This window comes from Anabrus simplex, chromosome 14, assembly GCF_040414725.1.
Source record: "Anabrus simplex isolate iqAnaSimp1 chromosome 14, ASM4041472v1, whole genome shotgun sequence".
NCBI classification, from domain to species: Eukaryota; Metazoa; Arthropoda; class Insecta; order Orthoptera; family Tettigoniidae; genus Anabrus; species Anabrus simplex.
This window is the reverse complement of record NC_090278.1, coordinates 71613345-71639994: the sequence shown is the minus strand read 5'-3', so window position 1 is coordinate 71639994 and position 26650 is coordinate 71613345. Positions and strand designations below refer to the sequence as shown.

Sequence of the window (26650 nt, the reverse complement as noted above, 5' to 3'; positions counted from 1 at the left end):
GATATGCCTGTAGTAGTAGATTCGAACTTGCTATTTGTTGTGTGTACTCCCCAAATATGTGTGGGGACCCTTTCAATGGCTTTATTTCTGCAAGACACAGCATCATCAAGCTATTGTATATGTTTTTTGTCTTTGGAATTATAGATGTAAGCCTTTGGGGCATTCATTTTAGCACTACTAGTGCAATCAAATTGTAAAGAAAAACTGATTTATGAATACAGAAACTTATGCTCGAAAAAAATTTAAAGCGACAGTGTTCCTCATTTCGTAATTTAATGTAATAGTATAATTTCCTAAAACCCATACTCTCGTCACAAGAACCCTGTAAACGACCTTCTGCCGACTGCAGTTAGGCTGGTGCATTTTTCTAGTAACAGGTAAGAAGGTAAGTTCGATTATGCATTGTTGTTTATGCCCTGTAGGGTACAGTATATTAGTGAATTTGCCACTTCAGTACTTATAGCAGTAGCCAAAGTGAATTATGAATTAGGGTAGAAAGTCAATTACAGCATAGTTGTATAACTAATAATGAATAACATAATAAACCTTAGAGTACTTACAAATTTGCATTTTCGTGAGCGTTAATTTTTTTTAAATTTACAAATAATAATTACGCTCACAAGCAAAAACTTATCCGCTTGGCAACGGCTAATAACTAATGGAGTGATAGATGTGTTATCTGCAACTCCCGAAGACCAACAAAGTAAAGATGCATTAAGTAACGCAGGAATGAAGGCATGTGGTGGTGGCTGTGGTGGTGGTGGTGATTATTGTTTAAAGAGGAAGTACAACTAGGCAACTATCTTCTATATAACACTAATCAGAGGGAAAAATTGGAAGGGATCCGACACTTCGAAAAATGAAGGTATCGACCAAAGGATGACAAGGGCCACGAAGGGCGTGAAAATGAAAGACTCCCTAGCCCACGCAAACCTAATAGCGTCGGGGTCGAAAAGAACAAGACTTGACCAAGGGAGTGCGAATAGGACAGATGAAAGAGAGGAGCCTGACACAAGTAAGCAGGACTCAGCTAAGGGCCCCGTGGTTGCCAACCCACGCTCCAAGTTCAGAGCCCCTGGAGCCCCTATTAGTCGCCCTTTACGTCAGGCAGAGTATACCGTGTGTGTTATTCTACCACCCCCACCCGCAGGGGGATAAAGGCATGTGTGTTCTAGCAACCCATATTTAGACTGTAAAAAAATCCGTAAATGATATGTCCCTTATTAATCCACCTACCGAAAAAGTGTGCATGAGTAAAAGGTTTTAGAAATAGATATCCATTAAGGTTGGAAGATTTTCATTAAGGTTACTAATGTATATTTTGTGGAAGACTAACGTCACTTGGATAGGTGGATTCTACGTATGAAGTTTGGATAAAATATTATCAGTATTTATTTATTTAGCGTATGGTTACATAACTGAAAATTTATATTTACAATTATCTCATAATAAAATTCTCCTTCTTCTTTATCTGTTTACCCTCCAGGGTCGGTTTTCCCGTCGAACTCAGCGAGGGATTCCACCTATACAGCCTCAACGGCAGTGTCCTGGAGTGTGAGACTTTGTATCAGAGATAAAACTGGGGAGGAGGACCAGTGCATCGCCCAGGCGGCCTCACCTGCTATGCTGAACAGGGTCCTTGTGACAGGATGAGAAGATTTGAAGGGATAGACAACGAAGAGGGAAGGAAGTGGCCGTGGCCTTAAGTTAGGTACTATACCGGCATATGCCTGGTGGAGAAGTGGGAAACCACGGAAAACCACTTCGAGTATGGCTGAGGTGGGAATCGAACCCACCTCTATTCAGTTGTCCTCCCGAGGCTGCGTGGACCCCGTTCCAGCCCTCATATCACTTTTCAAATGTTTGTGGCAGAGCGGGGAATCGAACCCGGGCTTCCGGGGGTGGCAGCTAATCACGCTTACCACTACACCACAGAGGCGGGCTCATGATAAAATTACAAACTAATATCCAGTATTTCCAGTAGTTTTCCAGTTAAAAGGAATCTGCTCTACTTGCACCCGCTTGTGGCTATGTCTGTTAGGACTTACACTGTGAAACATTCCGTTAATGATATCTCCCTTATTAATCCTCCTATCGAAAAAGTGTACATGAGAAAAATGTCCTAGAAATAGATTTCCATTAAGGCTGGTATATTTCCATTAAAGTTGCTCGTGTATATTTTGTGGAAAAGTAAAATCATTGTTTCGATCTTCGTATAAGACCCCAGTCCACTCCGGGATTTTGAAATGATACTGACCCTAAAACCTCCCCATGGACAGATGGACTCTAAATATGAAGTTTGGTTGAAATATATCCAGTAGGTTTTCAGTTATTAGAACACAAACAAACAGACACCAAAGCTAAAATTTATGTAGATCGTCATTATTATGCTTGAAACGGATAACTATAAGAACATTTCGACAAAATAATTATTCAGACACAAAGTCGTTACGGTAGACTTTATTTTTAATGCACCCATAAGACGAATGGCCAGATGTATGCATTGATTAAATTATTAATTTATACATGTGAACATTGCAAATGGCAAGTCAGTGCAGATATTTCACAAGTGACAACAAAGAGAGCCCACGGAGAGATTATACTTCCCCTCAACTTGTTTAAAAGCATGTCTGAAGAAGGCCCTTCCTAATAGCCCTCTCCAATAAAGTTTTATGGTCCCGATAATGTGAAACTCTCAGCCGAACTTTTCCCAGGAGAAAGAGGACATTGGAATTTGCCACACCTTAATGAGGGACGGAGACAGCCCATGAGACAGAGTTATACCTGATACCCCTCTGTGAAAATGGTTGAGCCCTTGTCTAAGTACGACAGTACAGCTCGAGGCAGTTTTCGACCAATCAGAAAATTACAAATTTAAACCGCCCTGTTTTAGCGGAAATATTATTTAGTCTTTTGTGATTTGGAGAAGAGAGTTAATGGAAATGTACTGTGCTCCAGTCTTGGACTAAAGTTTAAGGAATTGTTTGTGTGGTTATGTGATAAATTATTTTATAAGAAAGAAATTATCCGCATTTACGTCGAAAGTTTCTGAAGAATGGATTCACCCACAAGACTGAGTCTCATGGCGGGAAACCGCCATTATTAATCAGTAAAATCTATGGAATCTGTGGAAAAATGAACGATCATTTCTTATATTCTAGTGCAACGTTTAAACCACACCGATTTTTTAAGTCGTCAGAGTTTCTTCAGTGAACAATTAACCTATGGACACTTGGAAAGTTAACGTCAGGGTGTGATATCACTGCGCCATACCCCGTCCCCAAGGCCAACTCCGGAGGCGTGGTTTCCAAAATTTACAAAACCAACGGTGGAGTTCTATCGAACATCCAGTCTTAGTTCCAATTTCAGAGTCTCCTGTCAAGCTTCAGACGAGCAGCGGAAAGTGAAGTTTTCAAGTGTATCTAAACCCGCCGTTGTATGTGCAGTCGCGTCGCGTATGTATACTGCTAATAATAAGAGTTGGTGTCTGACATTTCTTAGAGGGAGTTCCGTTTACTGCCTGCCGGGGCGGGATAAAGGGAGTGGCTGTGTGGTTGCCATGGAAACGAGGGCGGGGCGACTGCGGTTGCCATGGAGATAAAACTTCAGGGCAGCTCGTCTTGCTGGGAGTTGCCAAACCTGTCACTGTCACTGATAAGAACCTGATTGTTTGTATAAGAGTGATCGCAAATGGGACGACACCGCCTGGCCAGGTAGTCTACAACAGATCACAGCGGTCAGAATGAAGGAGGGAACAAGTGAGCCGGAAGCGAGGGGTAAGAGCATGTAGAAAGGAATGGTGGAATGTGGCAACATCGTGAAATGACACGTGCAGTGCTCCTCCCTCCAACCTTACCTGTCAGACGCCAACTTTAGTTAAGTCTAGTATAGTTGAGTTAAATTATGAGATGGATCTTGGAGAACTATTATGATATTACGAGCTAGTGTAGAATATGAACTTTTGGGGCACTTAGTATGGTTGCAATATCGCAGAATTTCCAATATTATTTGTCACCAATAGACGTTAAAGTGTTAATTTCACGGCGTACACAGATGAACTATACTATTTTCCAGGGTGATAGCGGCCAGAACATTTATATTTGCAGCAAATTACAAGCTCACATGTAAATTTCGTAGTAGGAGTTGCTCAGGAAATTCACAAAACTCAGAAGGATAAATTTAAGCAAGAGTTTTTGTGATCAGTAATGTACCCGAGATGATCGACGTTACATTAAAGACAATGTTAGTTGGGACAATGGAGTCGGCGGACTAGGTGTACATATTCAAGGGCGAAGACACTTGTCAGCCACGGCAAGTAACGGGAGAGAGGCAGGCCTGGGCGTATCCTTTCTATTCCGGTACCAGGTGAATGACATTTTAATCCCCAATACAAACAAGCAAGGGACGGGCTAATTGCAGCCAATGTGGAAGGCACACGTCAAGTAAAGCATTTCTGTTTCTATAGTACAAACGGAAGCCAAACTCTGTGTGTGTAAATTCTGTTTATGTTATGTAAATTGTGTCTTAATTTAAGACTGAAGAATGCGTGTGATTTAACCTACCTGCGAGTGCTATGTAATTAAAAATGGATCCAATCCGCGTGTGCGAGCGAAGTGTTGTGTAATATTATCACCATGTCCAAGATGGATTAATTCAAATCCAAAGCGCGGACTAAGAGGGTGCAGCCCACGTTCAACACAAGATAAAAGAGCATGTTGTATTTATATCTAATGTAATTAAAATGACGTGAATAACGCGTGGTCCGGTTAGGTTATGATTCCATAGATTTTTTTTAAATATGTAAATTCGCGTACCTGATATGAAGAAGAGTGGCATTTAAATTAGTTTCGTAGCGTAATCCGTGATCGAGGCCGGAGCAATCAGATTCAACGATCGGAATGTGAATGTCCCGCGCTCGATGATAATAATAATAATAATAATAATAATAATAATAATAATAATAATGTGAAGTATCAAATATAATCAAGTTTGAGTGCTTGAATGATGCAAGTATTTTTGTTGTTGATCAATCAGATATTTACTTGACCTTGGGATGAATTTAAAGTCCAGGTTTATTGCAGGCACACTGGAGGCAATAATAATAATAATAATAATAATAATAATAATAATAATAATAATAATAATAATAATAATAATAATAATAATACTCAAGAGAGGAAAATTCTCAGAAAAATCCTAGGACCAAAGTTCGAAAATGGAATTTGGATGAAAAAGAAACCACACGAAATTTTTCAATTCACAGAAAAAATCACAGATACCATCAGAAAGAGACGACTAAAATTCTACGGACACCTACACAGAATGGATAACAACAGGCTGACAAAGAAAATTCTAAATCTAGCTCTAACCCTGAAAATCCGCAACAATTGGTTAGCAGAAATTCATGAAGATCTACAAGAAATGGGTATTGAAGACGAAACCATTCAAGATAGAATGAAATTTAGAAGCTAAGTAAACAAACATAAATTTGCAGAGAAACCAACAAGAAAAAATACAGGCTGGACAGAAACACGGAGAAAGGAACACAGTGAAAAAATGAAGAGATATTGGGAAGAAAAGAAGAAGAAACATTGTGCAAAATAAGTTCAAACGCGCTCCACAGCTGGGCACAACGAATCAAAATAATAATAATAATAATAATAATAATAATAATAATAATAATAATAATAATAATAATAATAATAATAATAATAATGTTGATATGTTGTCAAGTCATTTAAATTCAGCTGAGGTGGTATAATCCAGCAAGCTATTAATGTATCGTTGATGTTGTATTGAATTATGTGAATATTTAGGTCTAATTGTAATAACAGTCACACGATGAGTTTATGGATTTTCTTGTTGTGCTGATGCACGATTGGAATGCGTGATTTCTTTTGGTGCATAGTTGAAATTGGATAGTAAAATATTGGCAGGCAATCATGGTTCTAAGTTCAGGTTTAAGTGAGGAGTCATTGCTGACCAGTTTAGGTTTGACATGTTGAAAGGTACGGCGATTGATGGAATATGAAAGAAATATGGGAATATAAAAACAAGTATGAAATAACGTCCCTGATAGTAACAATTGTGAGGTGAGAGAATAGAGTCTTGAGGACCATGTCGTGCATATCCAGTGAATGTCGTATTGTGCTTATGAGAACGACAGAATGAATTTGTGAGATCATTTAGCTCATGTGTAATAGAGCGATGATGCGTTGATAAAAATGAGATAATAAATGGAATTTAAAGATAAAAATTTCATTGTTCCGTATTGAAATTCTTTCTCTTATTTCACTATCACTCTTCCTCGTTTAATTTATTCTCCTCTTTCAAAAATTTTTGTCTTGCGCCAACTTCGACTACTTCAATCATAACCTAAAAATTTTTTCTTTTTAAAAAAATAGCGCACTGTGCATATAAGTTTTCATTTGTTTTCCGATATTGCGCTTTTTACTACATTTTTTCTTCTCTCTACAATTGTTTTTTCAAGTCAACTCTTTACCAAGAACTTAACTGGAGTACGGGTGCTCATTCGGTTGTACTAATTGGCGTCGTATATTTTTATATACGTACTTGGCTTCCCGCAGCCGTGACAGGTTCTGGACCTTCGAAACGTTCTCCACTCTACTTTGGTGTTTAGCCGCAGCGCGTGACCTTGAGTGTGCCGCGCTGGTCACCGGGAGCTGGCGGCTTTCTACTACAGATCTGTTCGTCTGCGAATTCAAGCCTTTTTGATCTTCGCATGTTGATTGGTAGTGTTGTGACTTTGTGCAGGACAGAATGTGGTGTCGTGTCTTTGTGCCTAACAGAGTGTGAAACTGACCTCCAACATTCATAAACATTTTACATGTTTTTTATGGCTGATGATGACCTAGACTAAGGTCGAAACCGGTCCCATTTAAATAGAAATGTGATTGCTACGTTTCTTTCTTTTGAGTATTGAATAGGTTGAACCTCCTTTCCAGTTATTTAATTCTTAACATAATAAATGGAATTCATAAAAATCAGCTCAAGAGATGTGAGTTTAAGCCTACGGTAAAATAGATATGATAATCATGGACGGAAAATGTTAATTACGCAAATATTAGCAGGGATGATGAGATACTCGGAGATATTCCAAATATGGGGCCGAGTTGAAGCATGAAATCCGACTGGGCTAGCAATGAATTTTGGGACTTATGTTGTGATTATTGTGGAAGTGTATTTCCAGTTTAGAGTTTTGGTGTATCAGCCATAGGTAAGTGTCTTATGTAATGTGATTGCCACCAATAGCACCTCAGCGTTTCTAAAGCTAATAATGTACATCGGAGTGGAGTTGATTAATCGTGTACTTAATTTTTGATCTAGGCGAGTATTATGTTCATTTGATATTATTGATTTTCCTTTTATTTTATTTTTTGTTTGATTTACCGTGATTTAAGCGTAGTTACATTGAAGGTACGCGGATGTCAGATTATTTTTGTAAAATTCATTGTAGGTGTAGCTTAGATTTATTAGTGTTTCGACTTTTTCTTTTGTTTTGGGCACTATGTGGACAGTGCTGTGTATATCTTGTAAATATAAATTTCAAGTGTTAGGTTAGTAGGACCACCTGGTATTCACAGTCAATAAATTACATCAAGTTCTTTACGCTTACATGAAGGCACCACAAATAAATAATGTACCACTACAAATTTGGGTAAATAAACGTTAAATTCTGCAAATGAACCGACCTTTGGTAGAATGTTATGAAATTAATGCCGCAAGTTAATCTAACAAGGTGGAATCTGCTGCCATCAACAATGAAATGTATCACAATTGGTTTGTTTAGGTTAAGGGTAACAAGCGGCGAATAGAACTATGTTAAAAGGCGAGTTCATTTGGCTCATGTAAATACTGAGGGATTTAGCCTGTTATTTTTATACTGTTTTGTCCAGAGCTATCACAGTAATTAAATTTTAAGTTTTATCATGGCAGAATAAGTAATTTCTAACATTTAATTTTATTTCAATGTAAACACAGCCTTTTTGATTTTCTTTCAGCCACTGGATATAATTATGTGGCAAAGTTATATAATTAAATGTAATGTAATATCCAGCTGAAAGAGTGTTCATGGTTCTTTTTCATTTTAAGCTTATTTTTAACAGTTGGGTAACTTTTAAGGTATGAAATTCAAGAGTAGTGAGATCAGCAAACATGTGAGTTGTCTCAGACTATTTTAATTAATTAGTTAATTAATTAATTAATTAATTTCATCTGATTTACAATCTACATTTTTTAAAATTTTAAAATCTGAGACTTATGTTTACGAGTTTTGAGTCTAACTTGGAAGACCACAGGTTCTTGTATAAGCGTCTATCGACGTATATTTTGTTTATTCATGGTGTTTATTATTTAAATTTTACCTACATTCAACTTATTTGTGGCATTTTAGTTGGAAAACTTTTGAGTTTTTATTTTATTTTAGCTATTTACTTTTTAATCCAGTTTGTTTTATTTCACTTTCATTTTAATCCTGCTTGTTGCAACTTTTGTTAATAAATTACATTCATTTAAATTCCATTCAGTCTTGGGTAACTTTATTTGTAGATAGTTAGACCCGTCGTTATTACATTTCCTCACCCCATTATTTTGGCCCTACGACAACGAGGAAAACCTAGGGACGTTCCACACCCGAGGAGAGAGTCTACGTGAGTGGTGAGTAGTTTTATTTTTCAGCAGCAGCCGGAGCAACAGTCTATCAAGAGGAGCACCGCCACTCATGCCTTGAAAAGGGCACAATATAGATAGTAATTAGAAAAGCAGAAAAATGTTATTTTGAAAATATTCAGTACATAAAAGAACTTTGTTTTTTTCACAGAAAATGGATTATTCGAAAAAACGAGCCCGAAAAATATATTATAGCACGCTGAAGAACACAGAATTCACATTTATTAAGATTTTAAAAATATACACAGTTTATGTGAATTTCTCCGCTATACAAAAAGTGCAGAATGATTGATATGGTTTTGGGCTTAGAAGACGAGAGAGCGAGAAAAGTTTCTTTGGTTGTTCCCCTCTTAGTAGCCACTTACGACATGGAGGGGTACAGATAAAATGAATCCTTTCATCAACATCCACAGGCGAGATAAAAAGTTCCATTAAATCGAAAGAAATATGTAGCCTCATGATCTGCATCCAACAATATGGCAGCTGATCCAGCACACAACATTCCATGTCATGACACAAGATCTACGTCCAACAATATGGCAGCTGATCCAGCACACAACATTCCATGCCATGACACAAGATCTACGTCCAACAATATGGCAGCTGATCCAGCACACAACATTCCATGTCATGACACAAGATCTACGTCCAACAATATGGCAGCTGATCCAGCACACAACATTCCATGTCATGACACAAGATCTACGTCCAACAATATGGCAGCTGATCCAGCACACACCATTCCATGTCATGACACAAGGTCTACGTCCAACAATATGGCAGCTGTTCCAGCACGCAACATTCCATGCCATGACACAAGATCTACGTCCAACAATATGGCAGCTGATCCAGCACACACCATTCCATGCCATGACACAAGATTTACGTCCAACAATATGGCAGCTGATCCAGCACACACCATTCCATGCCATGACACAAGATCTACGTCCAACAATATGGCAGCTGATCCAGCACACAACATTCCATGTCATGACACAAGATCTACGTCCAACAATATGGCAGCTGATCCAGCACACAACATTCCATGTCATGACACAAGATCTACGTCCAACAATATGGCAGCTGATCCAGCACACAACATTCCATGTCATGACACAAGATCTACGTCCAACAATATGGCAGCTGATCCAGCACACAACATTCCATGTCATGACACAAGATCTACGTCCAACAATATGGCAGCTGATCCAGCACACACCATTCCATGTCATGACACAAGGTCTACGTCCAACAATATGGCAGCTGATCCAGCACACACCATTCCATGTCATGACACAAGATCTACGTCCAACAATATGGCAGCTGATCCAGAACACAACATTCCATGCCATGTCACAAGATCTACGTCCAACAATGTGGCAGCTGATCCAGCACACAACATTCCATGCCATGTCACAAGATCTACGTCCAACAATATGGCAGCTGATCCAGCACACAACATTCCATGTCATGACACAAGATCTACGTCCAACAATATGGCAGCTGATCCAGCACACAACATTCCATGTCATGACACAAGATCTACGTCCAACAATATGGCAGCTGATCCAGCACACAACATTCCATGTCATGACACAAGATCTACGTCCAACAATATGGCAGCTGATCCAGCACACACCATTCCATGTCATGACACAAGGTCTACGTCCAACAATATGGCAGCTGATCCAGCACACACCATTCCATGTCATGACACAAGATCTACGTCCAACAATATGGCAGCTGATCCAGAACACAACATTCCATGCCATGTCACAAGATCTACGTCCAACAATGTGGCAGCTGATCCAGCACACAACATTCCATGCCATGTCACAAGATCTACGTCCAACAATATGGCAGCTGATCCAGCACACAACATTCCATGCCATGACACAAGATCTACTTTTCTTTGGATTTTTTTTTCAGTTCTTGAATCAAGTAATCCTGGTGAGGGTCCCATACACTGGAACCATACTCTAGTTGGGGTCTTATAAGAGACTTATATGCCCTCTCCTTTACATCCTTGCTACACCCCCCTCATAATCATGTGCAGAGATCTGTACCCTTTATTTACAATCATATTTATGTGATTATTGAAGATCTTTCCTTATATTAACACTTGGGTACTTACAATGATCCCCATAAGGAACTTTCACCCCATCAACACAGTAATTAAAACTGAGAGAACTTTTCCTATTTGTGAAACAATCTTACTTTTAACCCTGTTTATCAACATACCATTGCCTACTGTCCATCTCGCAACCTTATCGAGGCCATTTTGCAGTTGCTCACCATCTTGTAACTTATTTATTACTCTATGAATAAGATCATCTGAAAAAAGGCCTTACCTCTGATCCCAATTCTTTACACTATCATTGATATATATATAAGGTCCACTAATACTACCTTGAGGAATTCCCGTCTTAATTATTACAGGGACAGATACAGTTTCACCTACTCTAATTCTCTGAGTTCTATTTTCTAGAAATATAGCCACCCATTCAGTCACTCTTTTGTCTAGTCCAATTGCACTCACTTTTGCCACTAGTATCCCACTATCTACCCTATCAAATGCCTTAGACAGGTTGAGAGCTGGCGTGGAATGACGTTAGTAGACAAATACGGTTGGACGGAGCTTTTAAAGGCAGGAAGGATCATATTATGATGATGAAATTCAATGGCGTATGGGTTTTAGTGCCGGGAGTGGCCGAGGACAAGATCGGCTCGCCAGGTGCAGGTCTTTTGATTTGACACCTGTAGGCAACCTGCGCGTCGTGATGAGGATGAAATGATGATGAAGACAACACGTACACCCAGCCCTAGTGCCAGCGAAATTAACCCATGATGGTTAAAATTCCCGACCCCACCGGGAATCGAACCCGGGACCCATGTGAGCAAAGGCCAGCACGCTAACCATTTAGCCATGGAGCCGGACATTATGATGATAAAACTGTAATTCAAGACGACAAATTGGGGTAAACATTCATTTACAGGAAGAGAAAAAAAGGGACTGGAATAATTTATCAAGGGAAATATTCGGATAATTTCCAGATTCTTTGGAAACATTTAAAGAAGTTAAGGCCACTGATAAACATTTAACACCAACATGTTAAATAATTGACATGTAGACCTATATTGTAATTGCGTCTTCCAATTGACTTTGCATGTTAACTCAGAATGTTGAGGTTAACAGTTTTAACATGTTGACATGTCAAGTGAATTTGTTGTTTGGAGATGTCGGCAACTTCCGTGCTGTTTCCATGCCAACAGATAGCCTAAACGACGCAAACGACGTGCTTCTCGTGAAGTAGGATTATAGTTTCAACACACCGCAACACTCATCCTCTTTGTTATCAGCTACAAATACAGGCAAGGGCACGCACGTGGACGAGTGTCGTTCTCTCTGCGCTATACTAAAATTTACAGTCAGAAATGGAGTGGAGCAAGGAGATTTTATTTATTTTATATATATTTTTTATTTTAAAATGCTATTTGTTCGGGGCGTCGACCTAGAAAGATCTTTTGTCCCTACTTGCACCATATGCGAGGAACCTGCGTGTATTTTGTAAATGGCGGAAGTGTAAAGTGTTGAATGTAAGGAAAGGAACGTTAAAAACGACACAAACACCCAGTCCCCAGGCCAGGGATATTAATCATTTACAATTAAAAACCCCTGATCCGGCCGGGACTCGAACCTGGGGCCGTCAGGTGACAGGCGAACGCGTTTCCCCCTAGACCGCGCGGCCGGACTAGAAGCAAAGAGATTACTCTGGACTTAATTAATGATATCATTGAAAGGCCTTGTTAGTGGAATGTCTCATCAGGTGAATACAGAGATAAAGCGAAGAAAGCCGACAGTTTCCAGGAACTCGAAATTATCTATAACTGTTCCCACGAGTGCATCGAAAAAAAAAAAACTAGCGTCCCTCCGCTCCCAGTACAGTCGAGAATTGCAAAAAAATTCAGAAAAGTTGGAAGTCGGGAGCGGGAGCGGACAAAGTTTATACTTCAAAGAGGTTTGCTTTTGAAGCAATGAGCAGGATGAGGAGAGGAAATGTGCCTAATAAAACTGCATTTCTAAATCATAACAAGAAGCAGTCCGCCTCTGTGGTGTAGTGGTTAGCGTGATTAGCTGCCACCCCCGGAGGCCCGGGTTCGATTCCCGGCTCTGCCACGAAATTTGAAAAGTGGTACGAGGGCTGGAACGGGGTCCACTCAGCCTCGGGAGGTCAACTGAGTAGAGGTGGGTTCGATTCCCACCTCAGCCATCCTGGAAGTGGTTTTCCGTGGTTTCCCACTTCTCCTCCAGGCGAATGCCGGGATGGTACCTAACTTAAGGCCACGGCCGCTTCCTTCCCTCTTCCTTGCCTATCCCTTCCAATCTTCCCATCCCTCCACAAGGCCCCTGTTCAGCATAGCAGGTGAGGCCGCCTGGGCGAGGTACTGGTCATACTCCCCAGTTGTATCCCCCGACCAAGAGTCTGAAGCTCCAGGACACTGCCCTTGAGGCGGTAGAGGTGGGATCCCTCGCTAAGTCCGAGGGAAAAACCGAACCTGGAGGGTAAACAGATGATGATGATGATAATGAACAAGAAGCAACAGTGGCAATAACAAAGGCCAAATCCTCTTCATCTGAGTCCAGTGTCCTTGTTTGAAAATACTAGACAGCGCCTAAATGTATTACCACAAATTGATATGATGACTTACCTGTATACAAACAAGGGAAATCAAGTTTAACATGTTTATTAAGTGTGGACACAATGTTAAATGAAACAGTACTCAACATTTAATATTTAACATGTTGATAGTGTCACCAGTTAACATTTAACACTTTAAACATTTAACATGTTGTTGTTAAATGTTAATGCTAATCATTGGAGACCTGCGACCCGTGCGACAGAGGACTGACTGACTGACTGACTGAAGTACACTCGTGTTCATAGAAAAACAGAACACTAGAGCAGCGCCTCTCAAACGCCCAAAATCTCACACGTGCAAACAGCTACGCAGAGTTCCTGTGCACAGTGCATCGGTCCCGCTCGGCTCGGTTCGGACAACGCTTCGTCCCTGGGCTACTCGGCTAAGTTCGGCTCAACTCGGCTTGGATTTGGAGCGCTACGGAGCAGGTGAGGAAGAGGGAGACAGTGGGAGCGCGCGAGACAGGCGTGGGGAAAGAGAGAGACAGCGCTATTGCTCCAAATCGAGGAGTGAGGGTCTGCACTCCGGTCAACTAAGCGAAGTCGTCTTTTTCACCGTGCACAGTGCATGCACCCTGAGAGGCCCTGGACTAGAGATAGGAAGTTCATATTATTTAGAATACAATATCTCACCATATCGCGTACAAATATAATTTTGCCGTGCGGTTAGGGGTGCGCTGCTGTGAGCTTGCGTTCGGGAGATAGTGGGCTCGAATTCGACTGTCGGCAGCCCGTGGCTTAATTAAGGTCACGACCTCTTCCTTCCCACTCCTAGGCCTTTCCTATCCCATCGTCGCCATATGATCTATCTGTGTCGGAGCGACGTAAAAAATAAAGAAATAAGTATAAATTTGAATAGAATAGGACGATTACGTATGACTGGTTTCCTGGCAGGCATTGTCAGCTGCATAATTGACGATTGTTAAACGACAAATAAAGCTATAATACTACTGTTAGTCAAATTTCAGCCACCCTTGGTCTTCTGAAGGAAAGGACTCTTGTAAAACAATAAAATAATAATAAAAACAGTAAAAGAATAATGAAACCCGTACCGCTTCTTTCAAAGTCAGTTAGTTTGAGAAAAATACTTACATTGCCACCTTGGGATACCTCCCATATCGCCAAAGACATAAAACAAATTGTATAAAATATTCGATGTGACATACTGATGTCACTCTCCTGAACTGAACGCGCCTGGTTGCTAGCTGCGAGTTTCTAAGAGTAAGGCCCTTGAAATACCTTCTGGCGAATTCTTATCTATACCTTAACTCTCTTCAGTAACTAGCATGTGTCACACTAATTGTCACTTAATTGTACAAGTCGCCGATTAGTGAGTACCAGTCGCAACTCTTAAGTAGTACTTTATCGCTAACTAGCTGATGTACCCGTGCTTTGCCACGGTATTCTCCATTGTATTCGAATATCGAAGTAAATACTGTGCATGCAGTAAATAAGATTGTTTTAAAATTGCATGTCTCTTAGCGTTATCCGAGAAACAGCATGGGGAGGTCCCCATACGTTGTTTCCAATGTAAAGTGTTTGTTACGGATTTGTGATATAACGGCAGGCTCGCTTGCCTACTGCCATTCACAATCGAGTTGGTAAGTTTACATTACTCGATTTGGGGAGTTTTCGTTACAACGGCAGTCCCCCTTTCCTACTTCCAGACAGATAACAGTTGAGGAGTTTTTATTATAATGGCAGGAAACTACCCTACTATCAGTCGAAATTGAGTTGTGCAGTTAATATTATAATGTAAGGCCCCTTTTCCTACTGCCAGCCAGCTTACTGCCAGTGAGTTTCCATCAAAATAGTAGGCCACTATGCCTAATGCCAGTCACATTTTAGATGAAGTCATTTGTTTATAATTGCGGGCACCCTTGCCTACTGCCAAACACAATCGGGTAGGGGAGTTTTAAACAGAACTGCATGCTCCCTTGCCTTCTGCAAGTCAAATCGAGAAGTGAACTATTCATTACAATGGTAGGCTTTCCTTACTAATGCCAGTCACACAGGAGTTGGAGAAGGACCCCATTCCTACTGCCAGTCAAAGTCGGTGTGGGGAGTACTCATTACAATAGCAGACACACCCTTTCTCGATCGCTACAAATCGACATCAGTGAATATATATAGATCGACATACGAAAGTATATCCGTGTTTATAATATTGCAGACCTTCATTTACAGATTAACTGCTGCTAAACGTACGTCATATCGACAAAGGATTGTACCATAAGACGCCGGATTTAGTGGCCTAAATGGCTGGTCCTATGAAATCTCATCTTTCCTTGGGTCAGATTGAGTTAGAAACGTTGAATAGGGTAAAGTTTTTGTAAGATTATCTCACATTGCATTACTTTTCGCATAATTATGTGACAGTTACATTTGGCTCACATATGGCTACTGGGTAGACCAATTTTCGTGAAGAGTTTGATGATTCTATATTTCCTATAAGTGATTGAAAGTATGAATTATGCATGTGAAAAGTCCAAATTTACTTAACATCGATTAATAGAGAAAAATCAAACGTAAAAAGGATACAGATACGACAAAAAGTCATAAGACCAAGGTTGTAGATCATTCCAAATTGAACGGAAATTGTGCAATCCGTTATGTGATAGGACTTCCCGAAGGTCTGCACCATCATTAAAATTGCCTCCATATTTCGATATTCTTCGGCGATAAAAAGTTAAAAATTTAAATTTTCCGTCCGTTACAGGCTAAAACGTATAATTTTGTCAAACTTCCATTTTCTTTTTCGTCTGGCAGATTATGCCGCAATCTGAATTTTGGGCGAGGAAGGTAAAAATTGGGACACTCAGGAAACTAAACCAAAAAATATGCAGATGGTCATTATTGCCCCTTAAACGGGTAGCTGTGCGAAAATTTCGCCAAAATAGTCAATGTAGAGGCACACAGTCGTTACGATTTTATTTATATAGATAGATAAGGAATCTGCTCCACGTACAACACCTTTTGGGCTATGTCCGCTGGACTTAACCTGCAAAACAGACCATTCATGATATCTCCCTTATTAATCCCCCTGACGCAAAAATGCACATGAAAAAAATGTTTTAGAGATGGAATTCCATCACGTTGGGTCAATTTCCAGTCAGGTTGGTCTTGTACTGTATATATTGTGGAAAAGTAAAATCACCATTTCTGTTCCCTATAAACCACCAGTCCATTCCGGGAACATGAAATGTTATTGACCTTTAAAACCTACTTTTGGACAGGTGGATGCTATATATAAAGTTTGGTTCGAATATCTTCAGTAGTTTTCAAGTTGTAAGAAATACGCTTTACACGCACCCGCTCTTGAATTAAGTCCGATGGGACTTGTACCGAAAAACGGTCCGTTAATGATATCTCCCTTATTAATCCTCGTATAGAAATGATGCACATGAGAAAAAAGGTTTAGAAATTAATTTCCATTAAGGCAGGTAGATTTCCATTAAGTATGGTTGTGTATATTTTGTGGGAGTGCAAAATCACGGTTTCGGTTTCGTATAAACCCTCAGTCGGTTTAGGGATTTAGAAACAATATTTGCCCTAAAACCTACCCAAGGACAGGTGGATTCTAAATATGAAGTTTGGTGGAAATATATCCAGTAGATTCTAGCACTCGCGTACATACGGAGTAATTAAGGAAGAAAATAATACAGTTTAAAAAGTTGAAATTAATAGAAAATGGATTATAACTGAGGACAACTAGATAACGACAAATATGTAAATGCCAAGTGAATGTACTGGAAAATCAAATGCCCCTCAATAAATTATGCTGGTGTGAGTTATGGATTTAATAAGGCGGTAATAGAGGAGAAATTTAGGCGCAGTGATTTTTATGCAAACAGATACGTAGATGACTAATGGTGTTATAACCTCCAACGATATTCCGCCAATATCCCGCAGATAGGCCGATTGACACCTCTCTTACCTTCTACCCAAGGAACAACCACGAATTTAAAAGCATGATGAGGAAAATGACAATACGTTAGTTCCCTGATGACAAGCAGTCAGAGACGTTTCCATGGTAACCTGTAGGTTCGTTGTCGGTCTGTCTGTCGATCACTCAATGCAGAGCATGATACCCGCAGAAAATGGTAAATTACTCCGTCATGTGAAGTGTAAGGTAAATTATGAACATAACGAAAGTTGTTTATAATGAAGAGACGTTTCACGTACGGTCCACGGAGTTTACAGAAAATCAATAGTATAAAAGAAAATGGAGGAAAACCGTTCTGGTTTTCCTATAAACCCCCCGTCTATTGAAAGATTTGAAAGATTTTAAAATGATATGCAAATCGAAACCTTCCCCGGGATGAGTGTTGAGATCTATCCAGCCGTTTCGACGTGATGGTGGAACAGACAAACAGACAAACAGACAAACAGAAAGACAGACACGAAAAGCAAAAACCACCGATTCGGTCTTGAGTTGACCTAAAACGGATATATCTGAAAAATTGGTAAAACAAAAGAAATTACAGACAGTGGACCCCTACAACTTTATTTATATAGATTACTCCGCAGTACGCCCTTGACATACAGTCCTGTTAGGATAAGCAAAAAATCGCAAAGAATTGATGACATTGAAACTGACATATGGTCAACCTAATTTTTGATTTTATATTTTCAACCTCAACACATATAATCAATTTCTCTCTTATATACGCCACGCATCTATCTCTCTGGAAGAAGGCTATTATGTTACCTCTTCCGTAAAGTCAAACGCCTTCGGACGAGGGAAACTATCGCGCAGTCTGTATTTTATCAACTTTATCTAAAATATTAGAATACAGTAGAACCCCGCTTAACCGAACTTCGCTTAACCGAAATATTCTGACAAAATTGTATTTGAATACTTTGTTTTTACCCCCTCGTTCTTAGCCGTCGATATTAGTAATTCTCTTGCTATATATGCTGAGAGCTACTTGGCAAACCCTATTTTTATATCATGACTTATACCAAAATGCACGTATAGCATAAAAAAAAGCAGTTTCTTACCATCTACTTCGTTCCATGATACATTTTTTCTTGAACAAGGAGGGATTATTACTATTACTGCATTATTATTATTATTATTATTATTATTATTATTATTATTATTATTATTATTATTATTATTATTATTATTATTATTACTGAATTCGTCATGAAGATCATGTAGACTGTGGTTAACATTGCTTCAGTTGCATAAATTTCATCTTGTTTACTGCTCGGACTATACTGCAGCTTCTGTTAGGAAACCAGGGAAGTCCAGTGACCCTTCTCAATTCATATTTTTCTCTCAGCCAAAATCGTTCCACTGGCCTTGCGGTTTTATATTGTAGTTCCAATGCTTTTCTTACTCCATTGCAAAAGAAATTGTTTCATTATTTCAGATTGTTTTGATCTTTGATGAACAAAGCGATGAATCTACACCAGCTGATGTATTGTTGATTAAACAGTGGTGCGACAGCGCTGCACCAAGAAAATTCAAAAGAAAATCACTGATTTTATACAATGAGTGACATTATGCAATAATGTTAATATACAGTATGCACATTTGCCTAACAGGGTTTATGTATGTTTATTTCCACATTTAACTCCCGAAAATATTTACCATGTGTCATCCGAAAATATGCGTCAACCGAAGTGGCTCTGCCCCCTGTATTTCGGATAAACGGGGTTCTAGTGTATATAGTCCATACACAAATGCCTCAGCACCTTCGAAAGCACAACCTCCTTAATCAAAGCGAGTGAGGACGTTCGACAAGCAATACACAGAGGAAGATTCACAGTTCTGCTGCTACTAGATTATAGCAAAGCTTTTGACAGCGTAAACATTGACATATTACTTGTAAAACTGAAGGTTGTATACTTTTCTCGGAGTGCGATTGCGTGGATGCCTTCCAATCTTCACGGAAATCATCAGTGTGTGAAAGGTAATAGTGGAATCCTTTCCTCGTCGCCACGTGAACGGTCTCCTGAATCAGGAATCAGGAATCAGGAATCAGGAATCAGGAATCAGGAAACATTTGTTGATGAACAAGTGTATGTCTCAATAGACAAGCACCCATCAAAGAAGAACCTGGCTCTCTACCAACACTGGATGAAGTGAAGCGCGCTGTTAACCAAACAAGGCCACCGGTCTTGATGGTATGCCTGCGTAATTCTCATAGAAGGTGGTGAGGAACTCATAAGACACGTAGTGTTAAAATCCGGAACACTAAAGAAATGCCTTCCGATTTCAGAGACAATCTTATAGTTCCAATATTTAAGAAATGTGATCGAGCAGACTGTAATAACTATCGGGGAGTATCATTACTGTCTTCCTTGGAAAAAGCTTACTGCTAGAATTTTGTAAAATCTTATACTACACTTAGTGAAGGAAATACTACCAGAGAACCAGTGCCGCTTCACGCCTTCCAGAGGAACCACAGATGTGATATTCACAGTTAGTCAGCTTCAGGAAAAATGCGGAGAACAAAATAGACCTGCTTATATTGCCTTCATTAATCTCACTAAGGCACTTATCCGGCTCGATAGCAAAATAGCGTGTAAAACCGTAAATTTTCATCAAGAAAGAAGACTGTTCGCCAATAAGTTATCGAACTGACCTTCAGCGCGCAGTTCAGTAGTAAAAGTATTCACGTTGAAGGTAAGGCACGGGCCCTCTAGCTTCCGTCCGAGGATATAGTGTGAGTGAACGGGTTGAGATGTGAGGGGGAAGCGCGCAGGTGGACGGTTTCGGGGGAGGAAGGGTGCGGAAAGAGGCTTTCACTTGGGCAGAGACCGTAGCAGTGTAGCTGTAAAGACGTCCTCACAAACCCCTATACGGGAATGGGGCAGCCAAATCCCCATGGTCGCATACAATAACATTAAATAGTAATTTATGACCTTGTTTGCCCTATTATTTATACTTTAAGAAGAAAAATAATAAATGTCCGCCTCTGTGGTGAGTGTGACTAGCTGCCACCTCCGGAGGCCCGAGTTCTATTCCCGGCTCTGCCACGAAATTTAAAAAGTGGTACGAGGGCTCGAATGGGGTCCACTCAGCCTACGGAGGTCAAATGAATAGAGGTGGGTTCGATTCCCACCTCGGCCATTCTGGAAGTGGTTTTCCGTGCCTTCCCACTTCTCCTCCAGGCAAATGCCGGGATGCTACCTAACTTACGGTCACAGCCGCTTCCTTCCCTCTTCCTTGTCTACGTCGAGGAATATGACCAAGATTATATAATAAAATGTCCTAGAAAAGGCACTAACTACATACTTTGAAAACTACGATGATACGGATTTTGAAACATATTTTAGGTTAACTAAATCTTCGACGCTGTCAGTGTTATCTATGATCGAACATAACCTGGAATTCCAACACATAGGTAGGCCTAAGATGAATTCTCGATTATAGCTTATCTCTTGTACGCTACACGACGGGATGACTTTTTAAAGAAGAATTAAGGAATACGGCCTAATTTTAATTAAATATGCAGAGACATTATTTTATCCATTCAGAGGATTGTCACTTGCCCCCTCGCCCGCGCTGTCAGCCTATCTCCCGCCAAGCACTTTGCCGTATTGCGGCAAGCGCTCGCCCGGCACTGAGTCGTGCAGTGTTTCCGCACAAGATTTCTTGTATTTTATGAAGGTATTATGTATATGCACTCGCTCACGTAATGAAAATGGTATTAGAACAATACACTGAGACTAAACACTTGAACACTTGACTAAACTGAATCTGATAAAGGGCTCAACAGTCTGCAAAACACGGGAATTTCTGGCGCCGAGCAGAGCATTACGGCAAAGTGCTTGGCGGGAGACAGGCTCGCAGCGCAGGCGACCGGGTGAACGACAATTCCCTGAATAGAAAAAGTAATGTCCCTGTACAAAGTGTAGGCTATAATGTATTTGCTTATTCTCGATTATGTTAATGCCTTCGGCCACCAAATTCAATAAGAATCCATTCCCTTAGAAATTCAACTTAGGCTTCTTTTTTTCGTTTCTAGTCAATAGCGGACATTATTTATGATAAATTACTTTCAGACTACGAATGGAATTAAAAACTTGTATATATTTCGACAATGGCGGAAGCTCGTAATCATTTTTGTTTTCCGTGCCTCAGTACGAAAAATTTAAGTTTCAAAATCAGATTGAAACGAAAACTTAGTTTTGGTAAACCGAGATAATAAATTCTGTGGTGATTTCAGCAGTGAAAGTTATCCGAGAAAAAGAGCATTATCCGAGTATTGGAAATGTAACATAACAGCAAAAGTAACTGACGTTGGTAGTCTGTAATATTCTGGATAAATGGACCGTGGTTATAAATAAAAGGAAAATGAAATATATACTGTTCCTTTCACGCCACTTAGTTTTAAAAATTAGTACTTACATCGCCACCTTGGACCAGATCCCATATCGCCAAGGATATAAAACTTGCACATAATATTCGATATAACACACGTACGACACTCATTTTTAAACTATGGCCGAATCTCTGTGCCTTCTCCTTCTTTTATATCTAACGTTATCCGCATTTATGTTGACCTAAAAACAGGTACCTTTTGATTCCGTATTACAATAACTCACCTTATCACATATAATTTTGAATAGAACACAAACGATTAGAGATAATGAATGGTTTCCTGGCAGGCACTGTGCGATAAATATCAGGCAGGTTGAATGCAGATTGATATCATCTGCTTGCACACCATATTAAAGCGGATGTTTTTAATTCCATTCGGAGTAGACAGTCATCAGCCATTTCCTAAATAACCAAATAAATCTTGCTGAATATCTTTACGACCCACAGGATATTTTGTACTTATGGATCTGGTTAACATGGACTGTATCTATTCTGGTGAGTTCAAAGTTGTATCTAGATTAACAGAGAGCGGTTCATTCGAATCCATTCGTATGTCGCCACGTTCTTGGTAAGTTCCTTTATAAGATACTTTACATGTACAATGTGTACAGTTCATTTTGTTTTCAATGTACAGGCTGTAACAATAAGTTATGAGTAAACTTTAAAGAGACATTCCTTGCATATAGAAGAAGAAAATATGTTATATGAACATGGGTTCGGAAACGCTTTATTTCCACGTTATAAATTATTTTCTACAACGATACACAGTACATTAATCACGGGAAATACACAGGAACAGAACGCACGAACATACCACTTGGAATGTTCAAAATGCCCTCGGTAAGCATTGATAGATGTGAAAATCCGCCGTCAAGTTGAATCCCGGCGATGTTGGTGGTGGTGATTATTGTCTTAAGATGAAGTACAACTGGGTAACCACTCTCTTTAACACTAATCAGAGAGAAAAAATTGGAACGGGTCAGACACTTCAAAAAGTGAAGCTATCGGCCAAAGGAAGACAAGGGCCAAGAAGGGCGTGAAAAGGAAAGACTCCCTAGGCCTCCATACGAATCGAACATTGGGTGGGGGTGGTAGAATAACACCCACGGTATCAACTTCCTGTCCAAAGAGGTGACTAAATGGGGCTCCAAGGGCTCTTAACTTTGAAGCGTGGGTTGGTGACCACGGGGCCCTCAGCTGAGTCCTGGCATTGCTGCCATCTACATGTGCAGTGGTGGTGGTAGTGGTGATTATTGTTTTAAGAGGAAATACAACTGGGCAATCATTCTCTATATAACACTAACCTGAGAGAAAAATGGAAGGGGTCCGACACTTCGAAAAATGAAGGTATCGGTCAAAGGAAGACAAGGGCTGCGAAGAGCATGTAAATTAAAGACAACCTAGGCCTCCATACGTAATACCGTCGGGGTCTGAAAAGAATAAGGTTTGACCAAGTGAGGTCGGATAGGATAGATGAAATTGAGGAACCTGGCACAAGTAAGTGGAAGCAATGCCAGGACTGAGCTGAGAGGTGGTGGTGGTGGTGATTATTGTTTTAAGAGGAAGTACAACTAGGCAACTATCCTCTATATAACACTAATCAGAGGAAAAAAATGAAGCGATCCGACACTTCAAAAAATGTTATCGGCCGAAGGAAGACAAGGGCCCCGAAAGGCGTGATGGTAAAAGACTCCTGTTGTGTGTGTCCTCCGCGCCTGTAAGCTCCGCAGCCCTCCCGGCATCGACGTTTCGAGAGACCACGAGGTGGACTGCACTGCTCTGACGTAATCGTCTGTGACGTCAGCCAGCACTATAAATTGAGCAACGTTTCCGTCTCTCCAGGCACAGTGTCCAACGACCCGACTACACCACAAGTCAGACACGGAGGTACCCTCTTAAATAAGTGTTCTGAAGAGGTGGCCGGGAGGTTTCACCTCAGGACATTGCCTCATGCATCCTGCCTCCCGTAGCACCGTCGAGCATCCTATCCAAGCATTCTGCTACTCACACAAGTCCCCTACAAGTGCTCCGACTTCAATCCAAGCATTCTGCTATTTATGAACCTTAACGCAAGTTCCTTGCAAGTTCTACGCCTCCTACTAGCATTCTGCAAATACGGACTTCCTACAAGTGCCGCTTGTCATTATACTAACTACAGATAGTTGTCAACTATCAAGGACTTTCCTTCATTTGAGCAGACTATCTTATCAAGATAAGAACTGAATGTACATAGGCGTATTAACTTTAATTAGTTTTCAGACCCTCAGTCTACTACTTTATGTTAGCATTGAACGTGTGCAGTTTCGTTCTTTTTTGTGTACATACTGTATAAAAATCTCCAAACAATAAACTTTTATGTTGTGCCTTGTATATCAAGTTACTTGTATACAACAACTCCCTAGCCCTCGCAAACCTAACAGCGTCGGGGTCGGAAAAGAACAAGAGTTGACCAAGGGAGGTCGGATAGGATAGATGAAAATTAGGAGCCTGGCACAAGTATGTGGAAGCAATACCAGGACTCAGCTAAGGGCCCCGTGGTTGCCAATCCACGCTCCAAAGTTCAGATCCACTGGGGCCCCTTTTAGTCGCCTCTTACGACAGGCAGGGGATACCGTGGGTGTTATTCTACTGCCCCCACCCACAGGGGGGCAAATTTTGAAATACAACAGTACACCAAAGTACCTAGGTGTAACATTAGACAGATCACTGACATATCGAAGTCACATAGAAAAATGGTTAAATAGCTCTCATTGCAATCTAATCGATATCCAACTTCGCCAAGCTATGCGTATTGTATCCGGCACGCTGTATTCAACTCCAGTGCAATGGTTACCTGTCCTTTGCAATATCTTTCCCCCTCATTTAAGATGGTGGTGGTGGTGATTATTGTTTTAAGAGGAAGTACAACTGGGCAACCATCCTCTATATAACACTAATCAGAGAGAAAAATGGAAGGGACCCGACACTTCGAAAAATGAAGATATCGGCCAAAGGAAGACAAGGGCCACGAAGGGCGTGAAAATGAAAGACTCCCTAGCCCTCGCAAACCTAATAGCGTCGGGGTCAGAAAAGAACAAGAGTTGACCAAGAGAGGTCGGATAGGATAGATGAAAGTGAGGAGCCTGGCATAAGTAAGTGGAAGCAATGCCAGGACTCAGCAAAGGGCCCCGTGGTTGCCAACCCACGCTCCAAAGTTCAGAGCCCCTGGGGCCCCTTTTAGTCGCCTTTTACGACAGGCAGGGGATACCGTGGGTGTTATTCTGCCGCCCCCACCCACAGGGGGACCTCATTTAAGAGAACAACAAGCACGTACTAACTTATGGTGCAGAATAGTGAAGAATGAGGCCCTTCCTATACATCAAGATATAAGGCAGCACACTATAACTAGGCTGAAATCAAGAAAACCAGCGTGGAAGACAGCTTTGGACCTGTCATGTCCTCGGTTCAATCCCAGGAATGCCTAGAGAGAAGAGTGGAGGATGTCGTCTCCCAGTGGCTTATGTGATATCTCCAACCCCTACATTAAACTGGCTGGCTTCAGTTAGCTCCGTGCTGTTTGGTCAACCCTGAACAGGATCCGATGTTGTGTTGGTAGAACTGGCGCAGCCTTACATCTATGGGGATGGGTAGATTCTCCCTGCTGTGACTGTGGTGCTCAAGTGCAGTCTATCAATCACATAGTTCTAGAGTGCCCCCTACGTCCATTTCCTGGTTCTGCGGAGGAATTTTTTGAAGTAACACTGGAAGTGATTACAGGGATAAAAATATTGGACATTAAAATATAAAAGTGAAGTCCTGACGCTGTCACCAACTTGTATAATTGTATATTTTGTATTATGTTTGTATATATTGATTGTTATGTACACAGCATACGCTAATAATAATAATAATAATAATAATAATAATAATAATAATAATAATAATAATAATAATAATAATAATAATAATAATAAGTGGTGGATGTATAGCAATACACACACTGTGGTGGTGATTATTGTTTTAAGAGGAAGTAATAATAATAATAATAATAATAATAATAATAATAATAATAAGTGGTGGATGTATAGCAATACACACACTGTGGTGGTGGTGGTGGTGGTGATTATTGTTTTAAGAGGAAGTACAACTAGGCAACCATCCTCTATATAACACTAAATAGACGGAAAAATGGAAGGGATCCGACACTTCGAAAAATGAAGATATCGGCCAAAGAAAGACAAGGGCAACGAAGGGCGTGAAAATGAAAGACTCCCTAGCCCTCGCAAACCTAATAGCGTCGGGGTCGGAAAAGAACAAGAGTTGACCAAGGGAGGTCGGATAGGATAGGTGAAAGTGAGGAGCCTGGCACAAGTAAGTGGAAGCAATGCCAGGACTCAGCTAAGGGCCCCGTGGTCGCCAACCCACGCTCCAAAGTTCAGAGCCCCTGGGGTACACACACTGTGCCTTCAGCACCACCTGTTCACCACCTTCCCTTCCTTTTCGGTACTGGAGTTGCCTTCAACACTACCCCTTCATTTCCTTCCCTTCTTTCCAGGACTGGAGTGGGGCAGTGTTGAATGTTTATGTCGGGACACCATTTCTGTGCATGAGTGTACGTTCTGTTTCTGCGCATGTCCCATGATTCATGTACTATGTAGAGTTGTAGAGAATGTGTCCTAACATGGAAATAAAGCGTTTCCGAGCCCATGTTCATATAACATATTTTCTTCTCCTACGTGTGAGGGATGTGCCTTTAAAGTTTGATCATAATATATTGTTACACCCTGTATAATCAAACGGGTTGATCATAACTTATTGTTACATTCTGTATATTAAAACGATGAATCAACCAATTAAACTCTTCTTATTTTACCATCACTTTTTCCTAATCCTGGTAGAGTTCCGCTTTACGGCAGGATGCCCTTCCTGGCGCCTCTTCCGT

The 26650-nt window shown here is 40.5% G+C and overlaps 1 protein-coding gene across 1 annotated transcript in view; it reads right to left on the bottom strand.

Annotated features, from left to right (window-relative positions):
• LOC136885468 (uncharacterized) overlaps window positions 1-21840 on the bottom strand; it is a 49780-nt gene extending 27940 nt beyond the window's left edge. Inside the window, exon 1 of the mRNA XM_067158031.2 lies at window positions 21757-21840. Within this exon, the coding sequence (XP_067014132.1) occupies window positions 21757-21840 (84 nt within the window). The remainder of the gene's footprint in view (window positions 1-21756) is intronic.
• Window positions 21841-26650: the final 4810 nt, after the last annotated feature.